Genomic DNA, 26,405 nt, shown 5'->3' with positions numbered 1-26,405 from the left:
CTCTTCAGGTGCCTATTTGCTGTGATAACATGGAAGGAAGTGCAATAATGTACAATTCTGAATAGTTAAGTGCACATAGATCACTGTTGCACTGAACGGCATTGACACTTTCTCCCAATAGAAATATCACAACAGGGTTTCTTAATGTTTTCTCATTTTACTCTATTTTTAAGTGTAGTTTTGTTACAATAAACCCAGACGTGTGTCCCTCTTGCTCAGTCCCAGGGTTGAGTCCACAACTTATGTTCACATAAATCTTTATTTTCGGTAATTTGGCCTGATCTTTCCTTTATTTTTCAATTACGTCGGCCTAGACCTACATCTTTTTTTCTTCTTCCTTTACTCATACCTCGCCGACCCAGACCACTGTGTTCCCTCTCTTGATGTCTGACACCTCGCAGTGTGGCGTTCTCTGTTTGCCGTTGAGGACAAAGAGGGACTCGGCTGACGGAGTCACCAGGTATTGTCCGAACAAGCCGCTGGATACCACCACTCTGTTGGGGCCTCCCCAGGGCCAGGCTTGGGGGGCCAGGGGCTCCTTTAGGCTCTGGAGAACCTCAGTGTGGCCCGAGAGCAAATCGGCGAATAGCAGGTCCGTGCCTGAGCCTGAGGTGGCCACAACCACATGCTGGTTGGACTCTATGAAGGAAGGCTGGAAAGCCAAATCGGAAACATGTACCGGCTCGTCTAATTCCTGGTTCAGAAGCAGCTCCCCCTGGAACGACACTGTCTGTACTACCAGCCTGGAGCTCTGAGGGTCGGGTGTCACGATGTAGCGGCCGTCCGGCGACACAAATGGCTTCCCTGTGACGTTAAGGTTTGGGCCAATCACTGTGTCCGTCACGCTGTCGATGAGCAGCTGGGGCGGGGCTTGCAGGCGGCTCTTGCTCTGGCATTGGACGAAGTAGAAGCCACTCAGATGGGTGTAGGCCATGCTGACGGGGACGCAGCTGTAGTTCTTCAGGCTGATGGTCTTGACGCGATGAAAGGTCTCCAGGTCAATCTTGTGTATCGCCGGTTCGTTTCTCAGGAAGACAAAGGCAAACCTGAATGGAAACAGTTCAAAGGAAAGGTTAATAGCCTTTCTAGATTTTTGAGGAGGAAGTGATTAACACACATTGGGATTCTCATTAGAATTCTGATTTGCTCTTTCCTGCTTCACTTTAGAATGTGTGTGCGTCTCTTTACCTGACGTGAGTGATGATGAGGTTGGTTGGAGGAATGAAGAAGTCATTGACCCTCTGGAAAGTTGTGCGGATGGCGTGATGAACTTCTCCCACACTGGCTTGAGGAATTACCTGTAGACACAGAACAGCAGGGACATCAAATATTAACAAAAATATATGAAAAGATTGGAAACATTACGTAGACAGTTATATTGGTTGGCAGCAGCAAAAAAACAAGATGACACTGCTCAAAATATATGGAAAATAAATAAATACTTTTAAGAATCCAATCGCTGTCCAATATATGTCTTTGGCTTAATGTTATCCTTCCACTGCCATAAAGGCCATTACAAATACATCTGAGATATTCAAGCTAACAGGAACCCACACATCTGTATTCAATAGGAACATACAAAGTATTGTTCTGCCCTTTAGCTGCACTGAATGAAGTGCCTCTTATTATTGGTAACAAGACATAATACGTAGATTGGATTAATTGGGATATAGTGATTTTGGACCAAAAATATTAATTGTCAGAGTGCTACGGAACCCTGTCCTTCATTCTAAAATCGTTACTTGGTAGGTAAACTACATTTACATAAACTAATGGTACAATCAATACAATTTTATCCTCATTTCAGTGCAACATAAGAACCACTTCTACATAAAGATTTAGGTCTTTAGTGTAGAACTAGACCAATTAGTCGTCCTGGCTGACATTCCCAGATGAATCTGTATTGGTGAATATGCCAATAAGTAACAAGTAATTGCACTGCAGATTTTTATTTTTTTACAGAGCACTGACCAGCTAATGTTTCAACTGCAATAATTTCTATACTAATTATTAAAGGCGTCTTTATTAAAAAAATATTGTTAATGTAGACTGTTGTGAGCGTTAAACCTTTTAGTTTCTTCACAATGCTTGGTATAAATGAAATAAAGGCTCATATCTCAGGTCTTTACAGCCAGAGCTTGTAAAGTTGACATGCCCATATATCCTGGGACGGATAAACATCTACAGTATATGACTTGAACTGATTAAACGTGGCACCACCTCAGTTCTCTGATAAAGCATCGCATTCAGTGATTGTTGTCTTACCCACCACAATAAAAGCCCCATCTCTCATGTCATACTGAATCAGCATGTTTTTAAAGTGGATTCACTTTGTATTGGCTACCAGTGCTCCGCCTTTATCCATGACACATGCTTCATCATGGGTGCCTTCACGCTAAGGTCAAGTGATTGGATGAGCGGTTAACTAAACTTCTTCACTGTAGATTTCTGCTACTAGAGTAAAAACAGCTCCTCATCCACCCCGATTTTGAACAGACTCCACTTTATATTCTAGGAGAATCTTGGCCCATTGAAGAATTTCTAGCTTTAGACACCAAATGTTTCTGTGTAGAGTGCAGAGAGCGAATAGGATATTATTTTAAAAGGAAATAACTAAGTGTGAAACCTATTTTGATGTGAACACCTACGCCACTGAAGCTGAACGATCCACCTGATGCCCGATGGGGGGGCACACTCCTTCAGAACTATCAGATGTATAAGGAAATAAAAATAGCAGTAAAAGTTGCCAAGTTGTAACTTCTGCTAGGCGGCTGCAGTTAACCTCCAAAGCTTGCTCTCATACTCGATTCTCCTCACCATCTCATCCATTTTTAACAAAACAGATTTGCCAGATTCCTCACTGCTTGCGAGACATAAAAAGAATTCTCATTAAAAAAAAGTCATTACAACAGTTGCACAATACAATGACAGGAGTTAATGAGGTTCAATGTAGTGTTGCTCATGTATTATTAGGCGGCTCCTGTGGTCTCGGGGGCTGCAGGTGCACTCAACTTAATGCCACTGGCTTCCCTTTGTCATCGCTCATCCTTTGATTTCATATCCACACACACTCAGCAACAAGGCCCAATTGAGTTTTCCTCTGCCTGTGCCTCGCTAGCTGCCCTAATACCTGAGGGAGATTTGGTTCTGACTGAGTAGTTTTTGCCTTTCAACAAGATTCGCTCTCCAGAAGCCTTGAGTAGCTCTTTTTATGTACTTCCCCATAATACTGCACATCCAAATGAGATGGAGTTCCTCTTATGCTCCATTGTATTTGTGTCATTTAGGGAATTCAATAAATCTTACAGATACTTTAACACAGCCCTTTTCCTGAACGTGGTTACAGAAATTGTGCCTTTTTACATGCACTGTAAGGATGCTCCTGGGGAGCAATAAAGCACATTATGGATTCCTGGGAAGACTAAGAGGATTGTTGCTTAAGATCAATGCTCAATGCGGAATTTTAAAACTTAACTTCCTACTTTGTATTTACTCACTGAGGCATATGTCTCATAAGATCTATACATGCATGCGTACGAGAGAAAGAAAGGAGGAGACAGATGTTTGCTGGTATATGTATCAGATATTCAAGTCAAAGACTTGTAAGAACATGGCATCCAATGTCCTCAGAGTCCTCTAAACTTGTTCTTTCATTATATATTTATCGATTAAAGTCGTCTTTTAAAATATTATTTTATGTATTTTGTCTTTATTGGCCAACAGATGCTCCAGATTTAAATAATAAATTAGCAATTATCAGACAATTTTATTTAGGTAAAGTCTTGTAGAGCTGGGTGTAGAATACACTTTTGAAAACTTTGGCTTCTTTGTTTTGAAGAAAAACATGTTTGTTTTTACCCAATGTTTATAAAATGAAGAGCTTGGGTATCAGTGTCAACTCAAGTCAAAACATTTGAATGATACACAGCTCTGCTTGGAAAGACTGAGATTTTGGGTTGACAAACTTTTCTGTAAATAGTAATGTATCTTTAACCGGCACTTCAAACACAAACAAAAATGTCTTTCACACTTAAGAGAGATAAGACTTATGACGTAACATGACAATAAAATAGAAAATACTAACAAAACACAAGGATAAATTAAACCGATTAATAATTTTTAGGGTTTGGTTGCATATTGACATTAAGTGACTTAAAAGATGCCTTTCTTAACAGAACATACTGTATGTTTCCATATAGAATTTTTTTTTCTAAATAATAATTTAATTTATAATATCAATCAGTTTAAAACATATATTTGGCAAACCTCACAAAGACACAAATAGGGAGAAAATGGGAAATACTGTGTGTGTGCACAGAGTAAAGAAAAAGTGACTATACGAGTTAAACGTTTTCTTGGCACGTAGCCTTGAAACTGGACTGACAGTCTGAAAGGCCATGTCTCTCTCTGCCCGCCACAGATTCCTCCATTTGTCTTCTCTAATGAATTGACAATCACACCCCGTTTGATGTTTACACAGAGGTATTGAACCATCCTGAAACTTGGCTGTTTAAAAATACCACACGTATTGAGCTGAACGCACACTTCCACACCACTAGCACAGGAACACAGCCTCATACACATGTATGATCCACTGAAGCAAGGCGCTGCCTCCGGTAGTGACAGGCTGCTGCCGAACAGGTCAATTACTTTCAGTCCGAATGATAATGACATTATCAGACCATTTATTTGCGGTGTGATCTGCGTGAACTCCAATCTATTATGCAGTTTCCCCGCAATTGCATTTTTAAGTGATTCACGCTCTGCTCTCTAATTATTCATTACTCCTGAACGACTGCAGGGAGAGGAGAAATGCATAAAAAGAAAAATGCAAAAATGGTTTTATTGCAGTTCAGGAAGTACTCACAAAATGGAGAAATAACATGCAAAGCTGCTTTGTTAAATCTGATTGTTTCTTATTACACAAGGAGAAAATAATTTTCTCAGCGACAAAGAGCCTTATAGAATTTTCAGCTTAATTTAAGTATATACACTCTTGTCTTATTAGAGTATCTGATATAACACCTCCATCATAACACACCATGAGTATGTTCCCCTTAGACAACTGCGCGGAAAATAATGAAACGGTGCAACACTCCAAAAGAACTGGAAAATGTATTCACACACAAATACAGTCCCCATGGCTGTGGAGTTGTAAATCAGTAGAACTGAAACCCACACACACAGGTGGTTGTCTTTACATTACTTTTTGTTGCCTGTTCATAGGCATTAATGAAAAGTTTTAATTAAAAAAATCCGGTAAAACAAAACAAATGGAAACATTAAATCTCCTGAAGGAACGTTATTTGTAGGGCCATTTCACAAACTGGTGCCGGCTGGTTCAGAACCTCGACTGTGCTGCTTGCTTGCATCTTTTTTGATCAGTTTTTCACAGTTCTCTACAGAACCACTGATCCAAACAACTTCACACCCGGCACTGACCTCAACCTCAGACACACCCGGCAAGTGTGGAGGTAATGGGATACACAGATTTTTCGAATGAGTGACAGACACACTCCCATTAATTAAATTTTTTTTTCGACCACTAGCGTTCAAAACCCACAGTGTAAAGGCATAAAAAATAGGGATTTCTTTCAGAAAATTAAAGGAGCCATATCATTCTAAAGATCCTCTGAAGAATCATACATTTGAGAGTGTATCATCCCTGTGCCATCCCCATAATGAATAGACACAGCACCTCCCTAAACAGTAAAGACCAAACACAACACCTCACATGGATATAATGGGATCTCTCCCACCAAGGGGACCAAACCAGAACAATAAACATGTTTGTGTCTATTACAGAGATTACAATGGGATCCCTCGGTGGCTTTACTCGTGGCAGTGTCCTCCACCGCTGCACACACACACGCACACGCAAACGCACACGCAAACGCACACGCACACACACACACACACACACACACACACACACTGGACCCATAAAAAACAGCATCAAACCTCTCCCACCGGTAGCAGCTCCGTTCCCCTTCCCCTCCTCGACCCTGCATCCTCCACTCCTTTCCCTCTCCTCACCCAATCCCCCGAGGTGGATTAAATACAACCACACCTGTGATCATTTCTCATTTGTGAAGCCTGCAACACCAGTGGTCCGAAGGGACGCCAAAGCAGCAGCCAACAGAACCGCAGCTGTGAGTTGCTGTTTTGCTGGCTTAGTAAATGCTCTAAAACATACATAGATTAGATGTTGTCACGCATTACTAAAACCCATAAACAGGGACGGCGGGTACACATCGCAGATCAATTAGTCATGATGCGCCGCTTTCCTCGCTTCGTGAACTTTCCACAGTTTATACGGATTATATACTTCAAGGAAAATAATCGCTCATCGGAGGTCACAAATACAAACACAGCCGGAGAAGGGTGGCGTAGAAATGAGACAAAAATAGAGAGAGGCCATTTTGTACTTTTATAACTGCACTGGGCTGGTTTTTATGCGTACAATCACAGCAGTACGGATTCATTTTCTGTTCTTTAATAAAAAAGATTCATTACAACTTCCAAAATTGGATTCTAATGTCCGATACGTACAATAACAAAGTTTTACGTACAGAATGTACGTAATGAATGAAAAAAAACTAAAGACCATTAATACGGGCAAATAACAAGTCCAGTATCATGAAAGCCCTACACATCCAATATCCATTTATATCTTGTTGCTGTTTATTTATCTGTTTGCTATTTGACTTTGGCTGCATGGCTAAACTGCTATTACTCAAGTCTTTTTATAGCATGACGCACACATAGTCACAAACACACTTACCTGAAGTGTTGGATGTGTCCTGTCCATATCCCCCCATGTAAGCACCCACACTTGGTCATGTGACTTGTCATAGAGCATCTTCACTGGAAAAGCATCTGTTGCAACTGCCTAGAAAAGAAACAGAGAGGAGAAAAGATTGAATGAATTGTGTCCTTGAGGTAGTTAAAGCTCTGTCCGTGGTGCTGAAAAGTCACAAAACCCCAACCCCGTATTCATAAAAACTAAAGAAACGTGCTCATTACCTGCACACATGACACTGAACGGTCCTTAAAATGTTGAAGGAAGGTTGTCAAGAATTAATAAATTCAACGTTGATTTATCATCCATTTTTTTAAACCATGCTGGCCTCAAAAATAATGCTCATGGCTGGATTTTAATGTAGTTCTTGTTTTGTTTAGTGAAATCCATCAAAAGTATGAGGAAATGATCGGATATGGAAAGTCTCAGTTTTGCCTGTTGCAGATTTGGTGAAACATACTACCCAACCATGAAACACCAACAAGATTAAACTGTTATCACATATTGTACTCAGTAGTTGTAAATGCCTGAAAGAGAAGGAAAAAGAGTGTACGGCACTTTTCCAGTGTAACTGCTGTAGAGGTTTTGGTGAGGATATCTGACATCAGAGGGAATAACTAAAGAATAGAGCTTTAGTTGCAGAGATGGTGAGAGGGGGAAAAATAAAGAGAAAAAGGGAGGGCGAGAGATGTGGGAGCGGGGTGTACTCAACCCAAAGGTCTGCTGCAATGCCGACAACAAACAATAACACAATCCATTACCCTGCTTCTGGCTGGGTGGACAGGGAGCTGCTGACACCCTCACCAGTGGAGCACGACCACAGGCTTCTGTGTACAGTAATGTGAGGTCCAGCCCTGTGCTATGCGCCGGGCAGGCTCAAGAGCCAAGTCAGCATGCGTGGTTTGACAGCATGTGTACATGTGTGAAGATGCCTTTGCATGTCTTTAGCTTACATGATGCAAGCAGAGGTAAAGTTGAGGTCAGGCCACAACAATGGGAGGAAATTGACTTGATTTTTGTTTTGGAATGATTTTGTTTGTACAAAGTGAGGGTTAGTGATGTAAGACAATATGAGCAAACCTTTAGGTTCATGAAAGACTCAATATGTGCTGTTTCAGGAAGATTGGTCTTTACGTTGATGGAGTAAAAACAAGAAGAATTGAGCAATAAACACAGAACAGAATGAAGTTGTGATGGCTGGTTTCATTATTAGATGCATTTCCTGTTTGGAAAAATACCCATATTTGTTAAGCTCTGACGCAAATTAATTGGTTATCAAACTTGTTTTTCCATCGCTCTGTCTTATTATCCAAGACCAAGACGGAAAAAAACATTTAGGCAGCAGCTTCCTTGTTTTTAGCCGTCTGTCACTTTCACACATTAAAATGACTAGCTTCTCTTTGCAAGGTTAGTTCATCAGTTTGTCTGTGCTCAACCAAAGACCATTTGTGAAGGAAAAATAAACGTCTTTCCATAACACCTCTTTATGACCATGACTGGACAGTGTGTCTATGTCTCTTTTGGGCAGAGTGACTCAATAATTTGCCAATAAAATTATTGGCAGTAAAAAAATTCTCCCCTTAGAACTCAAAATTACAAATTTGGCATACATGTTATTCTTCTGACTTGCCAACTTGCAAATAAATATAGACTGAAAAACAAGCTCCAAGTTCAAAGTCCAAAAAAAAAAAAACATTCTAACTACTAAAGACAGGAAAAGCTGAGCAAATGTTGAAAGCTACATTAAATTCGATTTGCTATCAAAACCTCAACCACCATAGCTAAACTGATAGAGAAGCTCCAGCTGCAGAAACTGTACAGGAAAAAAACAAGGCATCTAAAGCCCAGTTCAGACCAAAGATTTGCCTTGCAACTGCTTGCGACGAGACGGTTTTAGAACGTCGCGGGGGATAAATCGCAGCAGTGTGAACTGCTCGTTGCAAGTCGTTGCAAGGCGTCGTAGAAGATTCAACATGTCAAATCGCAAGGTCCAGTTTTAGAATGTTTCGGCGGTCTCGTCGCAAGGAGTTGCAGTTGCAAGCAGTTGCAAGGCGAATCTTTGGTCTGAACTGGGCTTAAGTCAACAGATTACCAATTAATTACCGTTATTGTATTCCTTCAAAGAACATTAAGGATTTCTAAAATCAACAAGATGCTCTTGAGGACTCGAAGAAAAGAAAAAAAGAAAACAGAAACCTAGATGACAATTTCATGCCGTCTCTTACAGATTTCTGCAACACAAACTAGCACTATGCATTAAAATGACTATACATGAACAGAGGACTTTGCCATCTGGCTTACTTTTTAATTATCCTACGTGCCGTTTGTTTTCATACCCAGTGGGAGACTTATAGTCGTCATTGGACTAACACATCAGACTCAAGGTTAGATCCCTTTGTAGAGAAAAATAACAAAGATTCCCTCTTTGCAACAGCTTGAACAACTATAAAAGTCTTGATTGGTGCAGCTTTTCCACATTTCTACGACATTCATCTCTAATGTCTTCTGGAAGCCAAGGTTGCACGCGACAAATTAGGGTTTATTGCATTTTTAAAAAGGTAGCACAATACAACGTCTCACTTTATCGAGCAAATGCATGCGTTGATAAAGACCTTGAGAATATTAACAGATCAAAATTCTGGGATCTTAATTTCAGGTTTAACATTCTGTAAATTTCATCTTATTTTCTCCAGATGGAGCTACCACTTAGGAGACAAGAAAGGTTGCTGCTGTCTTGTCTGTCTCTTCTTTGAATATGAGAATCTGTGAAGATAATACCTGAAGCATTCAGACTTTACCATTAAAAAGAAATTGAATTAAGTGTTTGATCATGCAATCCCTTGGTTGGTGGATACAGAGCATCCATTGCAGTCTGAAATCTTTCTTGTTTTAAAGGCCATTCTTGAAGGGAAACTACAAGTGTGTTTTTTCTTAAATAAATAAAAAAGAGCTTGGAGATAACAAAGGAAAAAGAAAAAAAGAGAATAGGGAGGATCCATTAACCTCCTTCACCCAGAGGCCAGGCACTGGTCCTTAGAGGGTGAGGAAGGGAAGGAAAGCAGTTGTTACTGTGTTGGAGAAAAAGTGCCAGCGGAAGAGCCGCAATACACCTAGAGTCATGACCTGAACTTTACATTTTGTGGGAACATCATATGTGCCAGAAACACACCTCGGGTTCTCCTTTCATTGGATCACTTCTTTATTTTCTTTTTCTCCTGATTATATTTTTGACTGGCAAACGTACATTAGAACAATCAACGATCATTTTTTAAGCAGAACTTGAAGAAAGTGTTTAAATATCAAACTTTTTGTTGCGTTTTTCTTGAAACTGATAATAAGTTCAAGTTACAGGTTTATAATGACATTTTTGCTCGTCTACCCGCCCAGTTTCTTTCACTCTCCCTACACAGATGTTCACTTATCTCCCCTCTCCCGCCTCCTCTCCTTGAATTAGGCCTATTTCCTCTCATCTTGTGCCTTCAGTATAAATGATGTTGACCCTGGGAAGAACCCCTGAGGGATTTAGTCTCTAAACAGCCTTTACAGGCAAGATGAATGGATAGGCAGCCTGCACCAACCTGGGCACCATATTGTTTTGAACGCTTGAGGTGTATTTGATTTATTCTACCTTGCATGTGGTCTTCTTACATCAGTTTCAGTTCAATAGCATGGCGAGTTGAATATAATGCACCTCATGTTGGTGATGCTGTTTGACATGTTGCCAAATGTTGACTGCATGGATTTCTATAGTTTAAATGTAACACCCCCCTGCCCCCCCCACCAGACTTGAGCTCACATTTAGCTTTACCTAAATGAGTAAAAAGTAAGGCTTCATGAGATAATATGGGGTTTATCATCCTAAATCATGAAGTGGAACTGCAACAAATTAGATTTCAATGTAGATAGAGAGTGTTGCTGGGCTTGCAAGAGAATACACTTCCCAAAAATCCAATAAAGAGCATAAAGAGACACTAATGTTGCCCTAAACTGTGATTAAGTGGCATCCAGGAACATCGTCCACACAATGAGGGAATACAGTGAATGTGCCAAGTATAAGCCTTTTTTTTTGTTTCCCATACTTTAATAAAAAATAAAACTATGCAGTTAGTTAATGGTCCACTCCAGTTTTCTTTTGCCCATAAACCCAATCCAAGTCACTTTTTTGATTGTCTTCATTTAAGTGGGTATGGATTTATTATATAATAAAAAGATCGGCTTTGGAAATGTCTATAGAAAATTGAAATAGAAGTCTACTTCACAGCAGTAGATGTGCAGAGCAACCAGGACTTTCTCATTTTCTGAGTGTGTCATGTTCACATCACCATTTTGCAAAAGTTTACAACATAAGCTTTATTTAACTTTTAGATAAACCCTTTTTTAGATGTTCTGACGGTGTGCGACTGAACTCTTGATAGGTCTAATATCTGCTCCACTCACCTGCACCACCTTCTGCGTCTGAACGTCCACCAGCAGCAGTCTGTTGAGGAGGGGCTGGGTCACATAGATGTACTTGTCCCTGACGTTGACTGCAGAGGACCACACGCAGTGCTGAGGAGACACCCCTTCACCTTTGGGGCACATCTCCTCCTGGGAAGAACCAACAGAGAACAGAGAGGATCATGGGAGGAGGACGTAGGCAGTGTTTGCTGGTGCAGCATCATACAGTAGCTCAGCATTATTATGATGCATTCTGTTCATCCCTCTAAATTCGGAGCCATCTACTTTCACAGCAGTCGTATGGTGATATGATCAATTTACAAAAAAAACGTAGTTCAATGTATAATCCGAAGCAAACTAATTAAAAACAATGAAAGATGAGTTATTCACTTGTGGTCGTGCTCCACTGGTGAGGGTGTCAGAGAGAGAGAGACAGACAAGTCTCAGACAGACAAGTGCAACAAAGGTCCCTGTGCACTTTTCGAGTAGAGGAGTTTGAGGTTTGCAAATATGCGCCCCAAGACCGTTTTGACATCAGGTTTGATGTATTAATAAGCAGTGGAAGCATTGAACAGTAAGTTGATCATGTATGTGCCATATTGTAGTTTGAACAACTGCCAAGAAATTATTTAGCCCATACATTCCCCATTCCCAATAATGAAAAGTGCCAGGATTCGACAGCCAGAGGTAGCATGTTTAAATGAGTCCAAAAGCCAATAGAAACATATAATCTACAAATGCTTTGAGGACCTTTTTACCACTAGGTTATTTGACTTTTCACATGAGACAAATGTGCAGCATCAAAACTCTATTCCTGAGATCCTCAGAGATTTGTTTCCCTTTTAGCATGGCTGACCTGTATGGGTTCACTTTGGTGAGCCTAAACTGACCTGTTTTTATCTGTTTTATCTAGTGCCGCCAAATTTCTTCCCTAAAGATCTCTCATTACATTGGTCCATTTCATGACTCAATTTGGCCAAACTGATTGTGTTTACTTGCTCGATTTAAGCAATGCAGCTCAGGGTGCACAAACTTTTGCACATACAACAATTGTCAAATAATTTGTTTTTTCTGTTTTAACAATTGATTTCTGGAAAAGAAAAATGTTGAATTGATAAACAAACATCTGTTATTTCATATAAAAAATACTGGTATTGATAAAAATAAGATAGAAGCACAGGTGTTTCCACCTGCAAGACATTTCTGCCTGCTGAAAAAAAAAACGGTGATTCCATATTTCATAAAAAAAAATGTATACTACTACTGACCGAAGTATACATATCACCTCTGCAGGACCTGCTGTCTTTGCTGACAAGACATTCCTGCGCACGCTCCCAAGCACACTTTTTTGGAATTTGATCAGTTATACACATACACACACACACACACACACACACACACACACACACACACACACACACACACACACACACACACACACACACACACACACACACACACACACACACACACACACACACACACACACACACACACACACACACACACACACACACACAGGTTGTGCTTCAAGAGTTTCCACATCACTAAAGTGGAGAAACTGCCATTTACAGCAGGATCTGGCTAACACATGCTTATTGAGTTTGTATTGATCTCTAATACGATTACAGGCTCCTATAAAACCCAAATCCCTCACAGAAACAAGCAACTCTTACCATCCAAAGCCTATTGCTCTGGGAGAGGGATGTTCTCCACTGGATTAAAAGCCTTAGGGTGTGTAGTATAGACTCCATACCGTATACTCATGTGAGCTGTTGACTAATTGACACAAGTAATCCCATTACATTTAGTGAGGTGAGGACCCCACTCTGGCAACTGGACGGGAAGAAGAAGGAAGGATGGCCTTTAGTTTGGCAGCATTTTGCTTCCACACAGAAACTCTGTAGCTTAGAATGAGATCAATAGATTGACATTGAAGATTAAGATTCATTCCCTGTGTTAACAATGTGTATGTGAGCAGAGCTGGGATTTTGGGCACAAAAACTTAAGATTCTAAAAAGTATATTTTTGTCCCCCTGTTCAAGGACACCTTGTGCCTTGCATGTGCTGGTGTAGCAATGGTATAGCAATCTAATTAAGACCTAATACTGACTAGGAGTAAAATGCTCTTAGCGCAGTAGCTGATGCATTAGGCTTGTGGGAGTGCATGCTTTTTTAATCACAAGTAAATGTAAAGTGACATCTCTCCGCTTTGCACATGATTCGATTTCTTAAAGCATCAGGTCAGCAGTTAAAAATGCCACCGTAATGAAATCTATTTAGTGAAATATGGAGATAAGTACTCATTACCTGACATGGCCATTTTGTGATTGTACTTTGATATATTGCCTCTACTTTAACACTATGTAGTAATAGTAGAAAAAAAAGACATGCACTTACATATGTAGCAACAATCCTCTCAGTCCGCTTCATGTGTCTGCGTATCTCACATTCACTGGGCTGAAGAACAGTGATGCCCTCATCAGAAAACACATAGAACATGTTCCCCACACTCAAGCCTGGAAGAGAAGACAAGAAAGACATGTTGACAAAAGGGGCCTTTCAAAAGAAGCAACAAACACCAATTGAAGCCTGGAGTGCTGAAAACCTGCTGCTCCCATCTTATCTGACATTTGTGATGGGCATTTCAATTTCCCCTGCTGGAGAGAGGAGACACAGCAAGACCCCTGTTAGCATGCTCTCGTGTTAGGGGGAATGGGCAGTGCAGTGGTTTGTCTGCCAGCCATTCTGACAATGCCTACAAAGGGGCCCTGACAGCAGCATGTCCAAAACACACGGTTGTAGCAAGAGGCATCAAAATAAAGCCGCGGGTTCTAAGAGGAAAGATTTCCCTCCTCGCCCGCACTGTGTAAAAACAGCTGCTGATGAGTTAGCAAGGATCACAGTGAGATGTTGAGGCTTGTGGTTGAGCTATGGGCTATTACTGCTGTCAGGTACACATCACATGAGCAGAGATGATAGGCATAAGGCAGCACATGTGCACCCTTGGGCCATGCACCAAACATTTAGAAGTAGCATGTGTAGACTAAAACTATGATGATCTGTCAGGCTGTGGAGACATTCTTTTTTACACTAGAACGCTTTGAGAAACTGCACTAGAGAATGAGCACGCTTCGACAGTCCGAAACACTGTCAGAAAAATGCTAAATAAATGTACATGCATGCATTCCCTATGTATGAATACGGACACATAAAAATAACTTTCTCACACACAAGACACACACAAACGCACTCATACACGGACGCCAGACCCACACACACAGACACACACACTGTGGTAATGAGTTGAAATCAACTCTTAGTGCTGATGATCCCGAACATAAATCTTCCACTGTATTCAAAACCACACTGCTTACTTTTGGTTCTGTGGTTCACCTGATGCTGGGACAGTATATATATATATATATATATATATATATATATATATATATATATATATATATATATATATATATATATATATATATATATATATATATATATATATATATATACACACACACAGTATATATATAAACAGATTGTGTTTGTATTGCTCTATAAACCACAGTGGGCTTTCCAGTGCAGTAGTAAAGCTGTACTCGTGGGCATGCTGATGTGATATAAATATAAATAGTAACAGGATAAGATGGATTTGTATACAGTATGCTGGAAACCACAAAGTTGTTTTTATTGTAGCCTTTACACTGTGTCCGTAGCATAGTTTGTAAAATGGACAAAATGTATGCTTCAGCATAAATGTTTGCTACCCCTAGGTGATTTCAAAACCAGATCATAACGCACAATGCAAAATGGATGAAATATTTTGGACATGCAGAAAATAGCATTGTGATTCTTCTGGAAAGTTTTGCAAACACCTTGGGAAATGTAGATATTAAGTCGCAGGTGCCGCGGGGCCACAAAACATGCCCGCCATTTTTTTTCTTGTTGACAGAAATACAACAGCAATTTGAGAACCGTAATGTATTACCTTCTTCTCTCCACAGAATGTTTGCGACTGCAGAGTCAGGCGCCGAGCAGGACGGGAGAAATAAAAGACAGGAAAAATATTTAATCACCGTAAGAAAAATAGAGACAGATCTGGTGAGACACGGAGGAGGAGATTTCTCTCATGCCGAGACAAAACCAATTAGACAGCTGCTGAAAAATGTTCCTCACTGCCGGTGACAGGACCATATTTTTCTCCCCTGAATCAAGAGATCACTCAAGTCATTGAATATTCTGTTTAATTTCAACAAGCTCAATCTCTTCTCTTATGGTGCTGTTTGTTAACTCAATCTAATGAAAGACCACGTCAAAGAAATTTGAAAAAAAAAGCTATGTTTAATTAAGCTATCAAGATTTACGCCAGCATTCATATGACCTCCATTTCTGCAACAAAAAAAAAATTGACAGATTAAATTTTATATATTTTTTTTTAAAGATTTTTTTTGGTATTTTCAAGCTTTATTTGATAGTACAGAGAGAGAGAGGTGGGATGACCTGCAGTAAAGGTCCACGGGTCGGATTCGAATCCGCGACCACTGCAACGAAGGCCGGAGCCAATATGGTACACGCTCTATCCACTACGCCACCGGAGCGCCCCCATTAAATGTTATTTATTTATTTCCTTTTATAGAACAAGCTGACTTTTGATATTGTGTGACTCACGTGTCTTTTTAGCCGAATCTTCAACGAACAGAGATGAGATATCCTCGTCCACTCCCACCTCGTTCTTGGCGATGCAGGTGTAGGCTCCGGTGTCCTCGTACCGAACACTGCCTATGAGGAGCTCACTAGAATTTGCTATAAGAAGAGAATGAACAAAAGAAAAACAAACAAGTGTAACTAACACTTTGGTGTTTCTGCAGCATATTACACTTGCATTTGAAACCTTTAACTCGCATTCCTAAGTGATGATAAAAAAACTGTCTATATATCAAACAACTGTCCTTCTGAAATGTGACAAAAGCAAATGCATACCTTGTACACGTGCTATTGACAACTCAGCAGCAGTTAACAGTAATGCAAACCCATAACCAACTGTAAAAGGGCTGTTCTGTGTGGTTGATTAATGTGTTCTTCTAAGACTAAGCGTGTTTAAAAAAAAAAAAAAAAAGGTAATCTTGATATGTTTTCGACTTTCAGTAACTTCACTTCAATACACTGATATAACTCTGCTTTTGTTTCAATATGAAAAATGTATGCTTTACAATCGACTTCAATAGACCGCTTTGTCTTTCAGAACATGAGTGAAGTCTAGTCTAGATTCACATTTATTCTCTTTTACCCCTACATACTGTACAAAGCTGCAAAGACAGACTCTGATGGCTGGAGCTCTGTGATGTACAGCTGCACTCTGAACATCCCTGTATTGTATGCTACACTACATTGAATACAACACCACCACCACACAGTTTTCAGCATAGAGGGCAGTGGATGATGTGTCACAGTCAAAGTTGTACAAGAACATAACATAAGGCTTCGACTCCCATCCCTTTCTGCACCTTGTATTGAATCAATATTAAACATATACACTTCTATCTGTCATTGCCTTCACCCCTTCCTTTTCAGATGTATTTCTACCAGTTTAAACTTTAAGCTAGAGTGCACTGTATGTGTTTTGTCTTCCTAACGAACCAAATATTTGCACTATATTTTCCGAAAATTATATATTTTTCTTACATTGAGAAATGATCTCCACCTTCTCATTTATTCCTACTGCGTCGTAAGATAACGAGGCATTACTAAAGTTGACGCAAAGCTTTTCACATGAGTGAAATGTCTTATGGACTCTTGATGATAATTCTCTTTTATGAGGGGGAAAAAACGTGTTACGCTTTGAAGTGAAATCTGCCTTGAAGTGGGCCTTCATAGAACGAGACATCACTTTAAGTGCCTCTAATTCATAATTATGTTCTGATCAATTCTTATTGAATCAACCTCTCATTAATTCAGCCGTTCCATCGTTATTTTGCAAGCTTGTAGCAGTTGGTGATAGCAGGGATTTTGGAGGGGTTGTGTCTTAAAGTAAGACTCTCAAACTTCTTTAATACCTGAGGGTGTTATCTGGGTAGATGGGGCATGTGCAAGGGAACTGGGAGTTGAGGCAGCCCTTGCCTTTAAGTGACTATTATCAATAGGTTTATATTAACACATGATTAGTGTTTGTGTTCACTTTCTCTGTTGTCAAAATGCATGTTTTTCATCGAAAGCGAGCAGCTATTTTCAGCAAAAAAGCACAATGTACTTAAATTGCTCAGCCCCAAATGGCAGAGAGATGAATTTAGCGACTAGCTAGCTGGGGAACAAAGTGGAGCATTTAGCGGCTACAATACAGAGCAAGATATTTCCCAAAGGAGGTAAGCAGGAGGCAAATAAGAGATAAAAGGAAGGCCATTATTGGATGTACATTCATCAGGTGGACAGAACAAGACTCCAAAAGAATGTAAATCTCCCTCTGTATCCACTGGATGTCTATAACTTGGTTACTGTTGGGTAACAAGTTTGCAATGTCATCTTAAAAGGTGTTATCAGCTCACTCTGCCCCCAAAATGCAAAAAATATAAATAAAAGCTGTATATGAAGGTTTGAGGATTTTTCTCTTAAGGATCAAAAAGTGATTTCACTGTTATGCCTCTCTTCCTCTACCAAAAACCTCAACATTTATAAAGCCTTAAATATTAGATGGTGTGTGTGTAATGAACATTTGCTATTGTGCACCTAATTCCTATAGGCTTGGAGAGACTGCAGATGTGATTAGAGTACTATGAAAATAGTGTGTGTGGCCTTCTACCCCTAATGCACTTGGGTAAAAATATGTATAATGTCACACTCCATGGTATACCCTTTAGCTGTGTTAAGAGGTTGACTCTATAACAAAGTAAATCACAGTGTGTATATCAGGCAGAGAGCTACAGCAGGCTCGAGTGGTTTCAGCACTGTGGAACACGGTTGCATTCACTCGACAACACAAAGCAACTTCTCTCTTCACTGTACTGCTGTGGCTCCCAATCAATACGCCTCACTCTCAGCTGTCAGTGTGCGGTTCAGAATGTACACAGGCCGAATATGAGACTAGACAAATATGTTGACAGTTTTCCCGTTACACTCCGGATATTATGTGCTATATGTGGAAGTTAAATTGCAAATCACACCTCCTCTGTGCTTTGATCTCTTTCTAAATATGCCATTCCACAGTACTTTTACACCCTGTTCTTTTTGCTTCTTAATGATAAAAGCAAATAGTATTACTGTAAGTAAGAGTATGCCCCCTGCCATTACCCACACTAGTTGTCGAATCTGAAAGCGTAAAGCCACTGCGATGTTTATGTGTTGGTGAACCTTGCAGAACCTCCCTTGTTTGAGTATCTGAGGGTTGATAACAGGCTATTACCACAGGTAATGACCCACACATAGCCAATAAACTCTCCCATAATGAGAGCAAGGCTGTAAAAAGGAAAACAAGTCTTGCTCCATTCTGCTCCTTCTCTGTAATATTGAGAATGTGTCTTTGAAGGCAGGGAGACTTCTAACCTGGATAAGTACCATCTACCATCTCCTGACACACACTGTTACATTTTATTGTCTCTCTCTGTTAAATCGCCTTTTTCATTTGTTTAAAAAAAACCAAAGGTATGTTCCTTTGTTTTTAAAGAGCTGTAAAATGTAGACGGTTAAAGAGGTTGACCACAAGCTTTGTTTCATCACCTTGGTATGGAATGGAAATAATTGGAAAAAGAACACAATCAATATTACTGCTCCTGACAAGTGGCACCGCTGAGTTTTGTAATAAAAAAGGAGTTAGTTTGACAGAGCGCCATATTGATTCTCAAGCTTTGTTTTCACTGTGCACGCGTGCATTGTCTTGGTTATACCATGTTCTACTTACTGGAAATACATTTGGTATATCACTGCATCACCAAGGAGATGTGACGAACAGTATGTGCTGTTTGAGATTATTCTGAGCAATCGAAACCTCCTCCTCCTCACCTATGAGAGCGAGCTGTTTGGAGGATCTGGGCTGCAGTTCCATGCCATTCTTCAGCCACAGCAGCTTGGGGTTTGGGATGCCGTCAGCGTGGCAGTGCAGGCTGGCAGACACACCGGGCTCCTGGGCCTGAGTCTCTGGGTAGACCAGGATCACTGGAGGGACTGCACGCACAAAACAAACAAGAGAGGAGTGGAGCGAGTGAAAACACAATTACACCCAGTTTCATGGTAGACCGTAACTCCTGAGGGAACATAACACACACACACACACACACACACACACACACACACACACAGCCACCCACACATGCAGTGGGCAGAGAGGAATTGGTCTCACCACAGCATGGAATATATTCACACATAACAAGGATCCAACAGAGCTCTGGAGGCTGCTTTATTACAGCTCGACTCGTGCATGAAATAGATGTTGGGGCGTATCTACCACTTACCACCTCCTCCGGGGAGAAGATCACAATATGAATGTGGGGGAATTGAGGAGGGAAATGAAATGTGAGTTAATAGTTTACATGAACAGGTAAGATGTAGTTTTCCTGAGTGATGCTGGGCCCCATCATATCCTTAGGGCTGCTGCCATATCACCTCTCCAATACCACTTCAGAGCTTGCCCCCACACCCTAGTGCAATATTTATATCGCATCTGTTGCTTGCTGCTACTTCGTGGTGTTTGGAAGTTGTTATTTGTTTTTCTTTTCTTTCTTATTCTCTCTCTCTTGAGAATATGTATGCATCTACCGCCATATATACAGTACCGGTATATTGTGAATCTATTGGCTATGGTTTGCTTAACTGCTGAACTACATATAAGGTCAAACTAATGATTCATCCTCCACAGGCTACAACAGTAAAATGCTGCTGCCGAATCATTGCAATAGTATTATCATTCTAAGTATATCCTTCTTTTTGTCAATTTACAGATTGTATATATCTACATTTAGGCCTACCTCACATTAAGATATAAAATAACCATCTCCACACACCAAGGTTAATTCAAACACCTGCTTTAACAACATATTCAAGGACTCTTCACACTCAATTTCCTCAAATTCAAGGACCCAACACGGCACAGTCTGTGACATGGATCAAGGTCCATGTTACAACATGGATCATTTGTATAGTGAGAACTAGCAGGCTTAACGGAAGCTAAGGGACAACATCATTCAGCTTCAAAATGCTGCACGTGAGTGTTGCACTTCCTCATGGTGTGTCAGGTGGCGCGTGAAAATGGAGAGACAAGTGCAGATAGCAAAACATAGCCGTTTACTAACTAAAAAAAAACCTTTTCAAAACAACCCTATCCCTTTTCTATACTTGCACAATATATTTAAATTCATGCACTTTCAACGACCCATTGTCTAGTTTAAAAATGAACTTGTATTGAATTCAAGGGGATCCATTGTAACTCTGACACAAAGAAGAACTACGCCTACACAAGTGCATGTTCTTCTGCTTCACTTTCAGCCTGCATTGTTATCTGTGTCTGGGTCTAGCCTCGCTGTAACCCTTTTTCTGTTGTTCTATGAAAACAGTGCTCTGCAACAGAAACTCTTCCTATTTTTCCATTCTGGAAATACTGCATACCCATACTTGACATTGCAAACACTCTTCAGCAGCATTTGTTACTGTACTTGACGGTACTATAAACCCATAGGAAGAGTACTAGACTGTGACTATGAGTCCTTCACCGATATTGACACTGCGGAATTGTCGGTCCTCTCCTTCTCTCAGTGAAAAAGAGAAGTGTGGGGGCGTTATTGCTTCAATACAAACTGTCCACTTAGTTTAATGTGGAACTTGGCTCTGTTCCATTCTGCTCCTTATCTCACCTCATACTATCTCGCTTGAAAAATACCTTGAATCCCCCAAACAAACATTTGGTAATTTGCCTTCTCCCGATAAGTCACTCTACTCCAGTTAACCAGTTGGTTTCCATGACTTCCACTTCCCACCACACCCTCTCCCTCTTCAGTTCAAGGTCTAAAATGCAGCTGTGCTTCTTTTCAATTAGCATAGAAGAAAAAAACTAAAACTAAATCACACCCATTGTCTTTCTTAATTGAAAGAGATTTAATTTCCCTCCTTCAAACCCTGAGACAAAAGCACAGGAACAACCAGGGAACTGTATCGTTCATTTGTTGTGTTACAGGAGGGGGAGGGGGGGGGGCAATTAACAACTCTTCCTCCCTGGATTTTCTTTGGAGAGATGCCTAGTAATAACTCACCAGTATAAAAGGAAGGCAAGGGGGAGATAAATACCCTGATGAAGATGATTCATATGAGCTTGGGTATATTCAGCCTGCCAAAATCAGCGGGAGTGCACTGTGTCTGCAGGTTTTCTGTATTTTAACTAAAGTATAGCTTTATAGAATCAAGTGAATATGCTGCATGTACACTATACAGCCCCATGTAGTGTATACAGTGGTTTCCTTAATAAAGGCAGGGGATGTGATAGTGTGAGCTGTGTGTGTGGACAATGCAGTTTAATGGATACAAATATTTTTGAAAATGTGGCTCTGGGGAGAAATATGGATGTTTTCCTTTTTGTTTATTTTATTTTGTAGACAATGGTTTACATGCTAAACTTACGATTGTTTGTTTACTGCTTTTTGAACAAGCCTGGAAACCATTGTGTCGATAATGCTGCATTCCACGTATCTATGGTACCCTTTGTTTCCAGACATTTCAATCAGAGGCCCGTTAGTTTAATTACCTTTGAGACTATTGTAAACTGTTCTTCACTGTGAGAAGGGAAAGGCATAAGAACGTTTAGAAAGAAAGGACAGCACTAACAAAGTAAAGCATTTGGTCCCACACTTCCTCCATCATTATAAGTAAGAAATGAGCGCTACTGACCATTCACCTGCAGCACATGTGTCTGGTAGAGGTCTTCATAGCCGTAGGCATGGCAACTGTAGTTCCCCATGTGGATGGTTGTCACCTTGGTGATGTACAGGGAGCCGTCGTCCCCAAAGTCCTGGAAAGAGATGGAAGAGGAGAATAAAGTAAAGAAAGAGGAGGCGGGGGTGGTGGTGCTGAAAGCCAACAGAAACTGTGCCGTGTCAAAACAAACTGTGCTGCTTAATGGAATAGGCTTAATAGGTGCATCTCAGCTCACTTTTGACAGTGGATATAAAAACAAATGCATGCCTAGCCGCACCGATAAGTGGAAACAAGGCTTTTGAGATGGCTTGGTACAACAATGAAAGGGTGACAAAAATAGGTGTGGCTAGGCTCGCTTATTTTGGTACCTATTTGTTGCTTAACCACACTGTACCAAACTGCACTGCTCAGCATAAACGAGGCAAAAGAGAGGGGAGGAAGGAAGATGAGGAAAGAAGGGAATGGAAGAACAGTAGGATAGGGAATAGTGTTGAAGAATGGGGGCCAGGAAGGAGCCACAGGGAGATAGGGAGAAATGGAAGTAGAACTTGATAGGATACATGAGGATGCTCTTGAGCGCATAGAGAGGGGAGAGGAGGACCACAACAGCAGGGAGTGATGGGAAAAGACAAGAGAGGGAAAAGAGTGATGTGAAAAGGAAGAGGGACCATGAATCAAGCCTTTCCCCCGTTGAGCTGAAGCAGACGTTGGGGAATGTGATCCTCCTCTCTCCCCATCACCACGCTGCCTCCGCCTGATAAATGGCAAGGGTTAAAAATATAAAGCCCATTAGCTTGATGAATGGAGCGGGTTGTTGTTGGTGCAGCATGCAGCAGTCGCCAGGGGGTTCCAGCCACAGCTTAGGGCGGATTAAAGGCATTAAATAGTTTGCCGTCCCACCAAGTGGCTGCCTAGCAGATGTCGTGATGACGTTCCGTCGCAACTATGGAGACCACAAATGGGCTGTGTTTAAGAGGCTCCAGAAAATGAACTTGAACTGATTTAAATATATATATACTTTTCTATACCGTTTGGTTTCGTCATTCTTTTTTTCATTATTTAGAATTCATTTATTGCAAATATTACTTATCTTATTTCATCCCTCTGTAGTTATTGCACAGTGGGTCGGAGAGAAGCACATTTTTGATTCCTCTGTATGTCTGGAAGATATTGCAGAACTTGACATTAAACTTGACTCGACTTGACTTGAAAGATGGGGGAGTTAACCTCCCTTTAACATTTGAAATTATATATAATATTACAGTTAAGGTGAAATGTACAACTTCACCAGCGAAGGCAATTAAAACAGGCTGAAAAGTATCACTGTAGTATATCTGTCAGCTTATGTCAAATACATTTTACAGTAGTTTAAAATCTTACTGGTTAATTTTTTTTAAAGTGGGTTTGAGTATAGGGCAATCTCCTGGACTTCAATTATTCAAATGATCAATCAGGATTATTCTAACCTAATACTGTCAGTCACATCATTACAGGAAAAGGAAGATACTTTCTTCTGACAGATAGATGCAAACTTTAACTGATCACTGAGCCTTCATTGTGTCTGGATGGCCGCTGTCATTAGTGACTAAGAAGACATGCATATAAATGAGAGATTCTGGCCTGCCAAAAGGGAATAGCTGCTCATGAAATGCAGAAAAAGTTTTTAAAAAAAGAGGAAATTATAGGCTTTTATTTTCCTTCAAGTTAAATGATGCTTTTATAATGGAAATAGTGGCGCAAGGATTACACACGTAGGTGGCCAGTGGCCACATTAGAGTCACTGATTGAAGTTTGCTTTTGAGATGCAAAACTACATCAATGTCTCCCTTGACGTGTTCTCCAATTTATATCATAATTGCTTGTTCATAACACACAGAATAGTACTGGTCAAATAAACATCAGCATACATAATAAGCATACAATAAAGAGCCAAATCAATTTACCATGTAAGAGCTGGCAATGTGTACTAATTGTTTTAAATGTATGAAATATACATAAACCTGATCAAACAGGTCTTATCTCTCCAATATGCTAAGTGAAGTAACTTCTTGGAAAATGCCGATCCACTCAAAATGTAAAATACCCAGTTTTTGATAGACAGTGAAAGACAGTGAGAAAAGAAACAAAGTGAAAACAGTAGAGTAGAGAAGAAGGCGGGCAGAGGGAGAAAAAAGAGAGAGAAAGAGAGACGACAAATGAGATTGATTGTAATAGAGGCTCTCAGGTGGAGAGGCCAGATATGCCATGAGAGATATCAATCAGTAGTGAATGAAACTCCTGAAAACAAGCCTGTGTCCACCACAGTCCAACGGAGGAAAAGGGAAAGGATTTGACAGGAAAGTAAGGTCCTGTGATTGACAAGTGACTTTTATAGGGTGTGAGTCGCCTCTCGCCAAATGTCAGCAAGGACACACACACACACACACAAAAAAATAATGTTTTTCAAAGAACGTTGTTCGGGTCCTTCAAAGATTAGGAGCCTATTTTTTATTTTTTTTTGGAAATCGATTAAAATACAAATGATTTTGTTCAAGAGAAAGCTGTCCCAAATCGCTAAATTGACCAACTGGCCAATTCATTCCTATGTTTCTTTAACTACGCTGTAGTGTATACACAGAAATTGTTCGAAATTATAAAGAATTTCCAAACACAACAAAGTACTGAGGTTTTTTCTTCCATATAAATTAGGGATTTTTTATTTCATATTTAAATTTGACTGATAAAGGGAGTTAAACACAGACTGGGCTCCTCTCTCTCTCTCCTCCATATGGAATCACATGCTCTGTGAAAATGCATTATGCTCGGTCAACAACCGGAGTGGCCTCTGTTGCCATCACCTCTCGTCCAGGCTCCACCTTAACACTTGACATTGTTCACCGTCTCATCACCATCACAGCAGACCAACACGGCCGCTCATTAACATGCAATTAGTGAAAAGTGATGGGGCGGTGTGCAAAGCAAGGCCAGTGCCATGCTGTCACCTCAGCAGATGTGTCTAAACAGGAGCATGGCCACATAGTTCATTGAGCACTGAGAAAGCTAAGGTTCTGCTGTGTCACGGAGGGGCCTGGGGAGTGAAACTTTTATTTTTTGTTTTTATCTATTTTTTCATTGAAACTGTTTTATGGTCATCCTTTCTTTCTCATGTTCTCTCTGGTTTAAAAGTGGAGTCAGCGATTCTGGAGATTCACAAAATCACCTCATGATCCGCTCACTGTCCATACTGTGTGCGCGCTACGAACGAAAAAACAGTATTAATACATGGCCTAGACTCTGTAAACTGGCATGTAAACAAAGGGTATGTCAACAGAGGGGGCCCAACGTAGCTAGCAACATGACCATTTACAAAGCCTAGGCTGTGTATTACCGGTAACACTGGATTTGTGTTCACGGCACACACAGTACGGACAGGTAGCTAAGGGATATATTCACGGATTTTGACTAAGACAGGCTTTGACAACAAGCATTCTTAAAGCAGTTCGGATGGATTTGAGTTTGAGCATTTCAGCACAATCATAATATCCCGCCTTCCTCCAATGCAGCCCCACCCCCTCATTCCTATCCCTGTTTTTTTTGTTTTGTTTTTGAAGAAACTTAATTTAGGCTACACAAGCAGACTTACTTGCTTAATACTGTCTCCGTGCACAAAGTGAGTTATATTGTGGCTGAAGAAACTGGTGGCTGTAGTAGGCTACCGGTACCGCGCTGATCTGCTTGTATCACTGGTTTCACTTCAGATATGTCGGCCAGAACACCACTTATGCTTATAATGAGACTAGGAGAGGAGGAGTAGGGTTTTATCCGCTCTTTATTTTCCTTCTTTCACAGGCACAGCCGCATATAGATCGCGGAAAAAGAACAAAGGCTTAAACTCCGCTCGTGAGGAGACGTTTGAACAGCTGTTGCGACTCGCGAATCGCAGCCGCTAATAACATGCACAAACTATAACTTATAACAGCGATCGGGACTACATGTACATACTCACACACGGGTGATTCACATTTACACTCAGATAAACACGAATGATGGCTTACTGTGGCAACTTGCTCACACACATCTCACCGAGGGAGAAGCGAAAGGAAACTTACTGAACTGGCTCTCTGGCCGACTGACGTCACGGCCCAACACTAAAACACAGCTTAACACACTGTAAAAAATAACAAGAAATAACAACACTGTAACCTTTTCTACAATGGTCGCTACTCGCTAGGCTACTGTCTGCCGTGGAATCAAAACAAACCCTTTCGTTGAGGACGCGCGTGCACGAATGCGCGGT

At 40.6% G+C, this 26,405-nt stretch overlaps 1 protein-coding gene across 1 annotated transcript in view; it reads right to left on the bottom strand.

Annotated features, from left to right (window-relative positions):
* Positions 1–343: 343 nt before the first annotated feature.
* Positions 344–26,405, bottom strand: part of fstl4 (follistatin-like 4) — a gene marked incomplete at both ends in the record, with an annotated part of 163,849 nt that continues 137,787 nt past the window's right edge. The window contains 9 exons of the mRNA XM_080041240.1: positions 344–1,046; positions 1,189–1,298; positions 6,785–6,892; positions 11,240–11,389; positions 13,640–13,758; positions 15,231–15,257; positions 15,911–16,045; positions 19,232–19,393; positions 22,103–22,223. Of these exons, the coding sequence (XP_079897366.1) occupies positions 344–1,046; positions 1,189–1,298; positions 6,785–6,892; positions 11,240–11,389; positions 13,640–13,758; positions 15,231–15,257; positions 15,911–16,045; positions 19,232–19,393; positions 22,103–22,223 (1,635 nt within the window). The remainder of the gene's footprint in view (positions 1,047–1,188; positions 1,299–6,784; positions 6,893–11,239; positions 11,390–13,639; positions 13,759–15,230; positions 15,258–15,910; positions 16,046–19,231; positions 19,394–22,102; positions 22,224–26,405) is intronic.

Source organism: Ammodytes marinus, assembly GCF_949987685.1.
Source record: "Ammodytes marinus genome assembly, chromosome: 14".
In the NCBI taxonomy this organism is placed as follows: domain Eukaryota; kingdom Metazoa; phylum Chordata; class Actinopteri; order Uranoscopiformes; family Ammodytidae; genus Ammodytes; species Ammodytes marinus.
Note: the sequence above shows the minus strand (reverse complement) of the source record. Positions and strands in the feature narration are given on the sequence as shown.